Source organism: Solea senegalensis, linkage group LG13 (assembly GCF_019176455.1).
Source record: "Solea senegalensis isolate Sse05_10M linkage group LG13, IFAPA_SoseM_1, whole genome shotgun sequence".
Lineage (NCBI taxonomy): Eukaryota > Metazoa > Chordata > Actinopteri > Pleuronectiformes > Soleidae > Solea > Solea senegalensis.
Genome location: NC_058033.1, coordinates 1,761,244 through 1,775,379, shown reverse-complemented (window position 1 = coordinate 1,775,379; position 14,136 = coordinate 1,761,244). Strand labels below are relative to the sequence as shown.

Sequence of the window (14,136 nt, the reverse complement as noted above, 5' to 3'; positions counted from 1 at the left end):
GGGCCTTTCAGCTGCTAGCGTCATTCTCTTCTTCTTTGGTAGGAATGCATCCTATTCCCTGTGTCGACACTTGTACTGATATATCGTTGCAAATCGCATTTATGATAAAAACCTAAATAGCTCATTATTACTCAATACTAAGTGGTTATAGACCACTGGTGTAGATATACCTTGTAAAAAACTATGCAATTAGGGAAAACAAAATCCACATTCCCACTTTTTTTTAAAAAATGTGTTCTTCCTTGTCTCTTATTGTGGTTTTATTCATTATTATCTGTGTATTTGTTTATTTTACAGAAAGCGTAAATTCACAGTCAAGACGCCTCAGGTCATTTGAAGAGTTGAGCTGTGCTGCAGACCTGAGACTAGGACTCATGTTCCTGGCTGCTTCTGCATTAACTTAAATTCTACATTCATGCATTTATCTCCTATACCGCTTTATTCTCCACATGAGGGTCGTGGGGTCGCTGGTGCCAATCCCAGCTGACGTACGGCAAAATGTGGGGTCAGAATTTAGAAATCTTTGTTCTTCGTGGCTAAAATAATCCATGCTAAATAAATAAACTGGTTAAACAGATCAACCATACACTTAATTGTTTTGTCTTATCATTGAAGCTTTTATCAACTGTGACTCACAATCACAATAATAAATACCAGGCTGTTCTTGGGTGAGTGCTAGTAAAATAAAACACAGGACAAAGTTCCTCCTCCAGCACTGATACTGACCCTGATGCTTCAGTGTCGGATCAATGCACGTTGGCCCACTGTTGCCAAAGCAATAGATTTCCACATCAAGTCTCTACAAACGATAAAATGCCCAGGAAATCGCTGTCAAAACATAAAAGGCCTAATTGGTCGACTCGGGTTTTAAATGATCCAGATCAGTCACTGCTAAAATTATGAATTTTAAATTCAGTAAATCATCTGCAGCACAACTTTATAACCACCAAAGTCAGAAACCTGGGGGTAAACCTGATTGCTGTGAAAACATGTTTTCAAGATTTCAGATCATTTTAACATTTAATCAGATTTTTATCTTCAAGTGAGAAATGACCTCATACATGATTATCCACTTATAGAAACATAAATATATAGAGTAATATATCAAATAATTTTAACTGGACCTTTAATCAGACACCACTTAAGGGCAACAACAGTAGTTGGTTTGTATGAGTAGTAGTGGATTTTACATGAGGGAACAGAACACGTGTGAACACAGTCTTCACGTGTGTGTGTGTGGTCCTGAATCGTCTAATCCGGTGTGTCTCAGTCCTGGTCCTCAGGATTGACAGTGGGTCCCCGAGGATCAGGATTGAGAAACGCTGGTTTAGTCTGTGGATTAAAACCTTAAAGATCAAGTCAGATTTGAAAATCCTCCAGTGAAGTAAAATCCTCTTGTAACCTTGAACTCATCACTACCATGACATTTCCTTCTCTAAACATCCTGTGCTGTGATTCTCACAGTTCATTTTCACCACACGAGAACATGATTTTGAATCTGTGCTGCTGCTGTTTTCTTATGTGTTTTAAAAAAGAAAAAAAAAAAAGAAAAAAAAGTGGACTAAATTCAAGCAATAATACTTTCCCTCGTGGGTGGAGGGAAACTACGAGTCACAAGCACGCCAGCCATAAAGTCTGATGAGTTAAACCAGCCTCACCCCAGCGTTGCTAGGCAACACCACATGTTTTGTGAAGCTCCTTTTTTTTTTTTTACCCCCCTTACTTTTTTATAGAAACTTCAGAGTGTCGGCCCTTTTACAGTCACAACATTGAAAAAAGGGCTCCTGTTGACTGTTCACCAGAGAAACTAGAAAATGTCGCTCTTCTGGTCAGTGTTGAAGTCAAAAATGTAGCTCATCCAGCCTGTGTTTACCTGTGACACATTGTGCCAGGTCTAAAGTCCAACCATGTTACGCTCACAGTGTCAATACAGCAGTTTAAGGCCTGTACTGCGCACTTCAAAACAAAAGTCAACGCCACTTCACGATAATGTTTTGAGGAAATGGATATGAAAGTGCTGCTGAGTGCTGATCACTTATGTGTCCATCAGTGTGGCTGACTCAATATGTCAAAGGGGGAAAATATGCATGGGCACAGGCTGAACACAGTTATCCACTGTGTCTGGCAGATACCCTGGAATGAGTCACTTTTATTGCAGCAGCCTATCCCTGCCTCTGTTTGTCCATTTTTATCGGTCTGTCATTACTCCTCCCACGCCCTAACATCTCTCAGTGTATACCCTCGTCTGCAGCCAGTCGCAACACATGTCCCTCGAAAGAAAGACAGAAAGAAAGAGCTGAACTTCAAACTTACTCAACCAGTTTTTTGGTTTTTTTTTTGCTCTACCCTTGTTATTTTAGTTGAGTCTTTTTCTGACAGACAACATGTGCACTGGAAAATGTTCCCGCTGCATTGCTGTTACTCTCTATCCTCTGGCTCTCATTTCCATCATCTGTAACATTGTGTTGTTTTTTCCTGCCGGGGAAGTCAAATATGCCAAAGATGGACACATCACCGAGGAGGTGAAATACATGGGGGGACTCGTCGGAGGGGGCTTAATGGTGAGTCGTCTTCTCTTCTCCTGCCTGACGCTGATGGGTGTGACTCCAGACGACACAGGCTGCTGTAAATATCTTTATGAAAGCTCTGGCTTTATAGAGCTTCATATAGTTTTCTTTGGATTATTCTTGGTAATAATGGTAATGGTAATATTATATGGTAATAATATTTGCATGCAATTTTGGTGAATTAATATGGATGATAACGACCATATTTTAAAGTAGAAATTGAATCCCTTATGTCCCACAGACATTTTTTTCAATCGTAATGACTTGGTTGTTGTTTTGTTGTTGCGTTCCACGCTCATGTGACACACCTAACATGTGTCTGAGGCCAAGTCTTAGACATGAGGTGATTTCAGGAGCTCCTTGTGTCTCTCGTGCTCTTAGAAATGAAGTGAAAAACGTGGAATTATCTTTTTTTTTAAGTGAACACTTACTGAACATGACAACTCTTCTGTCCTGCTACAGGTTCTGTTGCCAGCACTTTACATCCACCTGACTGGGAAAAACGGCTGCTGTGGGAATCGCTGTGGGGTGAGGACAAATGCAAATCGACTAAACACAATATACCCAAGCCATTCATAGTGTCAAACAAGAGTTATAAGAGTTCATTGTGTTAGCGACCCTTATCGTGACCTACAGCAGTACATAAGGAACTACAGTAAAGTAATGGCTGACTTCCCCTTCTGACTAAATTCTGTGTTTAGTTTATGAATTTGAATTAAAAAAACTGAAATATGTTGCATTAGATGATAAAGAAACTCTTACCTGATCATATTGGAAATGATTATATTTAGAGCAACTGCATGATGCAGAACTTGTCTCACTTTTACTTAGGCTCTGTTTTGTTTTTTTTCCCCATTTACTTCTGTGTTTTTATGATGTTTGCTCAAGCCCTTGTGGTGTTTTGGCTTCTTCCTGCATATTTACTCACCCCCCCCCTCCCAACAATACTTTTTGTCCATTTAGTACATATAAAGTATGTACAGTATTAGCACCACCTGTCATAAGAAAATATTTGATCTTTTAAATATTCCAAAAACGTGTGTAAAACTGAAAATGTCATTGTTATTTGACAAATAATTCAGTGAATTCACCTTTTTATACCCAAATTTGAGGCTTCTTCTCTGAGTAAATAACTATAATTTGATTAATCAAGAAATAATAATGTGATTTACTTTAATAATTGTGGGTGGTGGTCTTCCTCGTAAAATGACATTCCTCCCCTGTTTAGAGGCAAATGTGCTCACTACCACATTCTGTGAACACAAGTGTGGTGGAGAAAGTGTGTGAACGGAAGGACATAAAACATGTACGTGCCTGTTTGAAGTACAGTTGCTTTAGTGTGACGAAAAACCCCTCATTCAGCTGAGAAATACCTCATTAATCAACAGCATGACAACAAATGTTAGGAGCACCGAGAGGGTGAACAAAAGGTCACCTGATGTTATTCTCACTTCTCCTCCTCAGATGTTCTTGTCCATTGCCTTCGCTGCAGTCGGCGTGGCCGGCGCCCTGTACAGTTTCATCGTGGCAGTGCTCGGTTTGCAGAACGGGCCGCTCTGCAAAGTCCTCCTGATTTGGACAGTACCTTTCAAAGACAGGTCAGACGCAACGAGAGTCAGAACAGGCGACGACAGCGCGTCTCTGAAGACCCTGTCCCTCGTCAATCATTTGTTTCTCTTCACTCACACAGTGACCCGAGTTACCTGAGTGATAAAACGTGGTGGGGATCGTGCACCGAACCCAAGAACATCGTGGAGTTCAACATCGGACTGTTCAGTACTCTGCTGGCCACGAGCTGTCTGCAGCTCATTCTCTGTGCCGTTCAGATGATCAACGGGCTCTTTGGCTGTCTGTGTGGAACCTGTGCTGACAAAGGGGTAAGATGCAGCTCATTATGAACTATACATGAAGTAGATAGAAAACAGATGTCATTTGTATAGAGTATAGGTAGACAGAAATGGGTTGAGATCCTGTTCTGTTAACATCACTTTACCTTCAGTTTTCCCAAACGAATTGCGAAATTTCCGCGTTTTTGGGTAAAATATGTCGATAGAAAAAGGTAGAAATTCTGTTTTGTTAAAAATAAAGTCTGAAGTGTTATAGTTTTGCTGAAATAGGCAGAAATAGATTGCTACTCTATAGACAGAAAAAGGTAGAGAATCTCTTTTATTAACATTATTCTCAGATTAATTTTGAATATGTGCTTGCATCATGTATGGTAAATAAAGTAAGGTAGGTGGAGCAATTATGTACATATTATGTTTTGTTAAAATAAGTTTATAGATTTCTCAAATGAATTGTGAAATGTTAACTCTTTTTGTTGTTGTTGTTGTATTATTATTACAGCCCCTGTGAGTTCCTGACAGTCCAATGGCGCACCCTGCTGGTAGATGGCTGCACTTGCATGAAAAAACATTCTACTTTTACAGTCGCCTTCATTAACAGCATTTCATATTTGTGTGTGTGTATATCCTGATGCTTCTGACACAGACGACTTAATCAACACAGAAGTCTTAAATGTATTATCAAGATGTGCTGTAAAAATTAATTAGAATATAGTATACATACGATACTATACTTGGTATATGTTCAATCTTTTTTTTAATAAACTTTTTTTAAAAAATACTGCTTTGTGTGTTAAATCCTTCAATAGATGGAAAATAAAATAAATACATTCATGACAAAGTTCAACTCCACTGACACTTTTAATGAAGGTTGTGTCACAACATTTGGAGGAAATTGCTCCACAAATTAGTGTCATCTCACATTTGTCACACTTCAAACACTGTCTCCAGTTCTTAATTAAAAATCACAGTCATATGAAAGGGATAATAAAACACTGCACATACAGTGTGCAAACGACACGGTAGTAGACAAAGAAGCTGATGTTTGCTTGTGCACAAAACAAAAGTTCTACAACAAAGAAAAAGGCAAAATGGGATGTTTTTAAAAGGCAAATAATGGAAGCTCCCGAAGGAGAAAGGTAGTGGATAAGATTTAGCAACATCTACTGGTGAAGTTGCACGTTTCAGCTGAATATCTCTCACCTCATCCTTCCAAACATGTGGCATCTCTCACACTGAAACGGGATTTAACATGGCAAAACAAAAACAGCCAGTTAGAGGGGGAGTGTGCGTCATGTGACCTGTGACAGGAGTGCAGTCATCTCTATTTCAAAAACAAAATGTAAAAGGTAAAGAAAAGTTGACCGTACCAACACAAATCTGCTTATTTTGCTCTGAAACCTTAACTACTTCCACAAAAACACATAAGTATGTTAGTCAGTTTTGATAATAAATTCACTTCATTTCAAAAAAATCGAGATTATTATTGTTATTATTATCACTACATACATCCTAATGGAGCGTAGAGCAAATAAAGAATGTATTTTACTTCTGTGCAGTGAGGTTTGAGGTAGACATAACATCAACATTTTTGCATCAAGAGGCTGATAAATGGTTTCTAATACTGTCATACAAGTGGTTTTCTTAGATACTCAAGTATTTTTGGAGTGATAAAAACAACAATCTAAAGATCTAAAAAATAGGTTATATCAAGTTTTAAAAGATGTAAATACTATGTCAAAAGGCAGTTGTCGGAGTTGTGAAATGTTAATTTAGCAAAATAGGACGTGGCAAAAAACAGATCCTACACCGGAGTTGTGGAGAGTCAACACCAGTTCACTGCAACATTTGTTTTTTTTCAGGTGTCGGCGTGTTTCATCATGAGTTTGCGGCTGACCTCGTAACCCAGGAACAGAGCGCCGTTCGCGGGGAAGGTGCGGACCATGGTGGGGGTGAGGCCAGAGTAGAGCGCCCTCACGCCTAAACACAACAAACACGCAAACGTTACAGTCTCACAGGAAATAGCATTCATTCACTCATCTTCTACCACTTTATTCTTCACAGGAGGGTCACATGAGGCTGGTGCCAATCCCAGCTGATAGAGGGCGAAAGGCAGGGTACACCCTGGACAGGTGGCCAGTCCATCACAGGAGACATAGAGCCACATAGAGTCAAACAACCATCCACTCTCGCACTCACACCTACGGTCAATTTGTGTCCACTTTCCCTAATGGAACCCAAAACATGATCTCTGCAAACACGATAAGACAAAGCAAACGATGAGACTCTACCTTCACCCCGAGCGATGGTCATGAATGTCCTGAAAAACCCCGCCTGTTTGCCCGTCATGGACATGACCTGGATCCGAGACTTGACACAGTCCATCGGGTAGACGACGAGCCACAGACACGCGCCGCCGAGACCACCGCTGAACACGATTGGACCCACGCCTTCAACATACACGGCGATACAGGTTAGAGGACAATACAGTGATACTGTACATTAAATGTGGAGGAGGTGGAAGCAAATGTATGAATCACAGGGGAAATATGAACTTCTTTCAATACGTTTATGGTCAACTGTTCAATTTGATTTCTCTAATTAGGGCTAAACAATTTGGATAAAATGTCTATTTGTGATTCTTCTTAAAATAACAAGAGAAACACTTTTCTCTGTGCCTCAAATATTCCAACAGTATTGAGATGAGGTTTGATAGCAGTGTTAGTCATTTTGTATTCTGTTAAAGGCACTTTGAGATGCTTGTGAGTCATATAACACATATGTTCATATTATTTTAAAGAGAAACACATTCTGTTGCTAACAGTGTGCACCTTTTTGATTTTATGCACTTTAAGTTGCACCTGAATCAAATATGACAAACACTTTGAGCTGTACGAAGGACGGGTATGACCAAAATCAATTTATTACTAGTTCTTTTTATTTTTTTAAATGCACTTTTTGATTAAATTACCTGCTTACTGGGTGCAGCTAAATTTCTTTGCTTGAAAATGCCGCCCAACTGAGTTTGTAATTGAATAGTCCTGGTGTATATCACATCTATAAATTGCAGCCTTTGCGATTGCAATTTCAATTTGAAAAAACACATTTGGCCTTATTTCTAATTTATCCACTCTTCCTAAAAACGGTATATTTGATATAATCTCAGTATAAATATCAGCGACATTCCTCCAGCACCTATGTCATCCTTGTCACATTTCATGTAGTCAGCGAAGGTGGAGCGACAGAGCTCATAGGCACCGAAGAAGCAGAAGTAACCGGGGACTTCTCTGGCTATGGTGGTGGTCAGGCCCTGGAAGAAACCTTGAGGCCCCTCGTTCCTCATGATGGATTTCACCACTGACCACACTGTGCTTCAGAGAGAGAGAGAGCAGAAGGAAAGAAGCACTTTGTAACTTTGAAGTACAAACAAATGTTTAACGTCATTTAAGTGTGACAGCCCTGCTTTTAGGCTAAATGTGTGTGCATTTAAAAATGACTTACTTCTGGCTTTTCGCTATCTTGCCTGACATCTCCATTTCATACATGGCTTGCAGTCGACACTTGACAAGCTCAGTGGGACAGAGTACCAGAGACGAGAAGATGGATGCTACCGAGCCAGCAGAGGCTTTCTGCACGTCACTGACAAAGAGAGAGGCACACAATACGTTTGTTTGTTTATTTATTTATTTATTTAACTTCATTTGACAAGAACAAAAGCCAGGATAACTCCATCTCACCTCAGCACAGCTTCTTTGTCCAGTCCAGCTGTGAAGCGGATGACCTTCTGGCAGAAGCCGTAGCTCATGAAGAGCACAGAGTTCTCTGCGATGTTGGCCATCAGCGCCGGTGACGTGCCCTGGTACAAACCACGGATACCCACTTGCTTGTAGGTGGACGCGATGCAGTGGACGAATCCACGGTAGAGTGTGGGAAAGGTCTGCATCTTGACTTTTGCCGTGTCCAGAGGCTGCCCACTGAAGACACACGCAGCCCCTCCTTTAACAAAGACAAGAAGAAAACCAAGAGCATGTGATCAATACATACGGTAAACACAGGGAATGGCTGTTAGACAAAATCAAAGTGAGCTCAGTGTGCTGTGGAGGGAGATAAAAATCACAGGGGGCTTTTCTGAGTGCTGCGCTCCAGTGAGCAGTATAAACAGTCATTACAAATCCAGAGAGAAACAAGGTGGAAAAAGAGCAGCATCATCAAAAAGTCCTGCTACGTCAAACACAGTTACTGGGTCATTTGGTAAAGTGGTAGAAAATCAGCATGATTACTCCACAGAGATCGTGTTGTGCATCACACTGTGATAGTTTGTTTGCTGTTTTGTTTTTTTTACCTACGGCTCCTGCAGAGAGATCAATGATGGCCTGGACCGCTGGGTGTGGAGCCATGGTCCAAAGAGTTGTCAGAAGATCTTCTTCTTCTTCTCTACTACCTACTTTAGAAACAATAATCACATAAAACATTATTTCTGACTGCACTAACAACATACACATTTTGGTAGGAGGTTCTGGGCCAAAGAGGAGCCCATTCAAATCTGATTAACTTCCTTTGACATAGCAAGAATCCATCATTATTTGTTTATCATGTTTAAGCATTAAAAGGACATGTTAATGCTAATTGCTAAAGCTCAAAATGTGCTAACAAAAATTCCCAAAAAATACTGATTAAATCATCAAGACTAGAAAAGCTCTATATAAATACAGACCACTACCAACTCTTCTTCTTTTGATTTTATTTGGTAGTAACAAGTAACAAAGATAGTTAGAGGAAAGGTAATGGTTGCTAAAGTACTGTAACGAATTATTAGTACTTTGTTACATTATAACACTGATAAAAATTACATTTTACCCATTCACGTTTACTCCAATAACGTACAATGACCACGGTTAACTTAGTGTGAGTGACGTTTAACATTTGACTTATCTTCCATCTTTTACTGAACGGTTTAATGACCTTTACTTTCATAGCGGCTAACTTTGACTAGACTTAGCACTTACACTCGTAAACTGTGGTTCCTTATTTGTAAACAGTCCACGTATATTATAAAAATCAAGCCGAAATGCGACCGACCAACGCCGTTAATGGTCATTTTAACACACAAACCTTAGAGATGATGTGATGATGTGATGATGTGACTCAGAGCATCAGCGGCCGCTGAGGGTCAACGTCTGAGGACTTCACACGAACCGTAAACCGAGTGTCCACGCGTGACCGCATGCTATCTGACGACAACAAGGCAAACGCGGTTAATCTTCATGTTATCTCATGTTCGACATGTCCTGCGTCCACGCATGGATCCAGTCATCACTGTTGTCAATGAATGGACCGGACTGACCGACTGACTGACTGACTAACCGCCGACTGTGATTGGACGAGGGCACTTCAAGAATGTGCAAGAGGTCCCACTCTGATGGGAAATCGGAGGTACCGTTTTTAGTACCCGCTGACGTCGAATATCAAAGCGGGATCTTTTATTCGTCGTATCCTTCGCTTTGCTTGCTTCTTATTCGAAGTGCAGTTTAAACGAACATGGATTGTTGATATCAAACGTTTCAAGTAACAAAAACTGCAAAAACAAAAGTCCCAAAGAAAGTAAAGTGACAGCAGAGATGATGTCCAACCGTGTTTACTGCCAGAGGTAGGAAAGAATTGTAGTCCTTATTGTTTTCTGTTACGTCACTGCAAATATTTAGTCTTATTTCTGCTTTTATCGATGTTGGCTAAAAGGCAAACGTTAAAATACAGTAATGTGCAGCTTTGGTGAAGCGAGTGAGCTATCTTTTTTCAGTTGAAGATCTATAATATGAGGCGGATTAACGCTTCCGGTTCACGTCCTCTCCTTCACACTTGTGCTGTGGCTGCAGCTGCATTCCGCCGCCTACTGGACTGGAGAGTAGACGTTTGATTTTTACAGTCAAAATAGATATGTGTTCACTTACAAACAAAAGACAAATTACTGTGTCCCAATAATTAAATATAAAAAATATGAAAGAACACATACAAAACATAAGAATAATAATATAAAAAATATTTGGTGTTTGCTGGTTGCTTGTTAACATTGTACATGTTTTTATACATAGTCATTTCAATTTAACATTGTCTTTTTACTCATTCTCATGCAGTAAATCCATTCTCTAATTTATAATCTTAATGTTTAGTCTCCTTAAAACGTATCTTCTTGTTTAAATGGTGTTATACAGATAAATCCAGGTATCTGCTCCTAAAATGTATCTTTATATAGTTATTTCTGGGTCTCTGTATAAGCAAATACAGTTTAATGCTGTGCTGCACAGGCAATGCAAGTTCAAGTATAAATAAAATTGAAAACAAAAACAACTGAAACTGAACTAAAAATATGTATTTTTAAACATTGTTGTTCTCTTGTTGCACTCTCTCCCTACAGAAAATCAACTGTGATCCATGTGCTGCACACACACACAAACACACACACTGCATAAGCAAAGACTCTGACTAAAGGTCACTGTAGATGCATTTTTTTCTTCTACATTGAGGGTGAAAGATCATATAAAGCCCTGTTTAATATTTACAAAAACCTGCCACGAGTACTTATTCAAATATTTAGCCAACAAGTACATCACATATAATCCAAGCATCTCATTTTGTATAAACAGTGGAAACTCCCAGAGCACTTCCCTGGAAGTGCTGTGATCTCAGCTACATGAACAGCTTTGACCGTAATTGTATCACAGCATGTTCTTAGTCAGTCACAGTGGCCAATGCTTTAAACTCATCTACAACAGTGCTATGTGCTAAAAAGGCCACGGTCACTTAAACAGCTTTTGTTATTTGCTAAGAAAAAACATACCATAATGGAAATATCAAAATAAATGAAGCAATCATTTAAAAGTAGTAATTCCCAGAGTCTGGGTAGTTGTTGTTATTCATCCTGTGTTTGAACAATATTACAATCCATTGCATTTCTTCTGGTTTCTGCATTTGGCTCATGCAACAACAAAAACCTGCCACACACCATTATATTGGTCATTTGATGACAGAATATCCAGTTTATCAAATAAAAAAGGCTCCTTTGTTGTTATTCACCTATATGGACTGAAATGCTGCAGAAATACCATCTGTTCAAACAGAGTAGCTGAGGATTAAACCACGTGTTCCCTCTGTTCACCGGCTTATCCTTAAAAACTCAGACCAGCAATGGCTTACAACAGTCTGAACTCAGCTGAATTAGCTATAATAAGTTATAGTTACAGCATATTGTCTGCACTGAGGAGCTGAAATATTGTATACTGCAAACCATGTGAAAATGAGTGCAAATATTTAACTTCCTGTCTAAGATGGTGTTTTATCAGTGGTCAACTGGTCAAGCATTTCTTTTTGCCATACAAAAAGAGGGAAAGTTCAAATTAAAATATGATTTGATATTAAAATCTGTACAAAAAGTAGAATCTTCATGTATGTTACTACCACAATTGATCAGCTTCAGATGGAGGATTCACAAACTGTGACAGTGGGAGATGAAATAAGTACATTTTTTTATAATATTATAATAATATTTTTGGTGAATTCATTGATTTATTTTATATCAATGATACTTAATGTCTGACAAACATTAACTCCTTCACTCTCTGTCTGAATCATCAACAGAGCTGAAAACAGTCCAGTGGGTAAGGACGTCGCTTCAAGGTATGTGACCATGACTACGTGTGCGTTTGTCTGGGGGTACGAAACAACAAAAACCTATAGCTGCACAAGCAATAAAGACACCGATTTCCCATTTTTCATTTGACTTTGCCTTTTATCAAAAAGAAAAACATTGAGGTTGTCTACATCACAGACAAGAATCATCAATATTCTGTGTTAAACAATTTTGCCATTAACAGAATGAACCCCATGCCCATCCCTCCCCAGGAGCAAACTCCTCTATACACAGTATACTTTACAAATGACCTATAGTTCCTGTTCAGTCTTTTTACATTTTATATCATTATCAAAGTATCAATAGCTTTAAAATACATATTTCCATTGTAGTTATAACTGCTATCCTGATTGTACATACAGTATCATTTCCCACAGTTAGAGGCTGCTGAGCAACTGATGTGGCTCGTTTTCAACGACGCGTTACAAAATATTCTAAAGAGACGCCACAAGTCTCGCTGTTTCGCCAAACCAAAAAGGCTTGGCGGGATTTTGATGATTCACTAGACGAGAAGCATTATCGTACCACCGCCGCCGCATGTCATGACAATGGAAACGGATGCAGAGAGCTTCGCGCTGTTAAAGCAATTCAGAATACGACGACGTTTACCCAAATTCGCAGCTTTTATTTTAGGTGTCCCTCCTAAACATGGTGTCAGTAATATCCTGAACCCTCCTCAGAGTCTTCCCAGGGAAGTGCCAACTGTTACGTCTGCTTGGATTTGAGATTATGAGGTACAGTCAGAGAATCTTGGTAATCCCAAATTAGAGGAGTACACTGGAGGAATAACAAAGAGATTACAAAAGATCACTTTGACAAAAGAGTTTCAGTGCACAAGCATACGGAGATTAGAAAATTGGAACCACATATTTGAATGGATCTGTTTCTACAAGGTAAGAGTTTGGAAATAGTGTTCTCAGTGCCGAGCACAATCTGTTGGCAGTAGTAGGCTGTGCTCAGTCAACATATATTTGTTTACCTCATACAATTACAAACACTGACTAATAAGTGCCTGAAAAATGTGTAAAAAGCTGATTATCGGAATTCATCTTTGCATTAGTTTGAGTTTCTCAATCCTGCACAGTCACATGTCTCAAGTGTGAAGCTCAGGAATCACCGTTCAAAAGCTGCACAAGTAAAAACTTTGGCACCAGAAACAAGTCCCTTTGGCCAAGAGTTGGGCACATCTCCAACTTAATATTCAACAAATGTGTGGAAGACTTTGTTTTGCAGGAGCTGGTATGTATTTCAGTCTGTGCGTGGAGATAACTGAAACAGAGGTGGATAATGACCAGACACCGGGATTCTCAGCCAGGCACTTTTAGACGTGTCAGTCAATGAGGAACGTTAATATCTGGGACTTTTTGTCATCGCAGGTAAAACACCAAATTGGTTTTCACATGTAAAAGCATGCGGGTAGTTCCTTTTTTTTATTGACTTTTTTTTTTTACGTTTTGTTGCGACAGTGTCAAAATGATTTGACCATTGGACACTTTAAAAAAAAAAAAAATCAATCTAAATGTGGGAAAAGCTACCAGTGTTAAAAAATACATCAAGAAAGCCTTCGTTATTTTGTACCCTGTATACACACAGACAGAGCCTTGGATAAAAGAGTTTGGTTTCACAGCAGTTAGTGAAACTTTTGGCACCAAAACCATATCTACTTTTCTTAATATTAACCAACACAACCTGATTCAGTATCACTAAATGTCCATCAGAGGCTCTGGATACAATATGCAACCACTCTTAATCTGCAAGTTACACCACCTTAAAAAAACACTGTTGGCATAAGAAATGACTCTGTTTATACTTTGTGTTTTTTTGGCCAATTGACAATAGAGTGACTTTGCGTGTTAATTGTCTGAATTGTTGTCAGACTTTGTATTTTTGGCCATTTGTTTGACAGCAGCAGGATGTTAAAATGGAAGATTTCAGTAAGTAATGAGTGTGAGCTGGAATATGGCACTGGCTCGTGGTTCTAAACACGTGGTTCTACTGTTTTAGCCGAGTTATGAATGCAGTCGGCCTCCAGTGTTGTCTG

The 14,136-nt window shown here is 39.3% G+C and overlaps 2 protein-coding genes across 3 annotated transcripts; one reads left to right on the top strand and one right to left on the bottom strand.

Moving 5' to 3' along the window:
- The first annotated feature begins 2,218 nt into the window (after window positions 1-2,218).
- On the top strand, window positions 2,219-5,192 carry tm4sf21a (transmembrane 4 L six family member 21a). The gene is made up of 5 exons (XM_044041471.1): window positions 2,219-2,561; window positions 3,030-3,095; window positions 4,032-4,165; window positions 4,258-4,444; window positions 4,914-5,192. Exons 1-5 carry the CDS (start codon window positions 2,385-2,387, stop codon window positions 4,920-4,922), a joined length of 573 nt encoding a protein of 190 aa, XP_043897406.1. The 5' UTR covers window positions 2,219-2,384; the 3' UTR covers window positions 4,923-5,192.
- A 61-nt stretch (window positions 5,193-5,253) lies between these two features.
- On the bottom strand, window positions 5,254-9,924 carry slc25a15b (solute carrier family 25 member 15b). Of its 2 annotated transcripts, none has more exons than XM_044041468.1 (7): window positions 9,524-9,924; window positions 8,754-8,855; window positions 8,149-8,407; window positions 7,913-8,050; window positions 7,607-7,782; window positions 6,703-6,861; window positions 5,254-6,391 (listed from the first exon to the last, which is right to left on the bottom strand). In XM_044041468.1, the coding sequence occupies exons 2-7, from the start codon at window positions 8,806-8,808 to the stop codon at window positions 6,270-6,272; spliced, it is 909 nt and encodes a 302-aa protein (XP_043897403.1). In that variant the 5' UTR covers window positions 8,809-8,855; window positions 9,524-9,924; the 3' UTR covers window positions 5,254-6,269. The 2 variants fall into 2 exon arrangements, with proteins under 2 accessions (XP_043897403.1, XP_043897404.1); XM_044041469.1 differs by having other exon boundaries at window positions 8,754-8,852.
- Window positions 9,925-14,136: the final 4,212 nt, after the last annotated feature.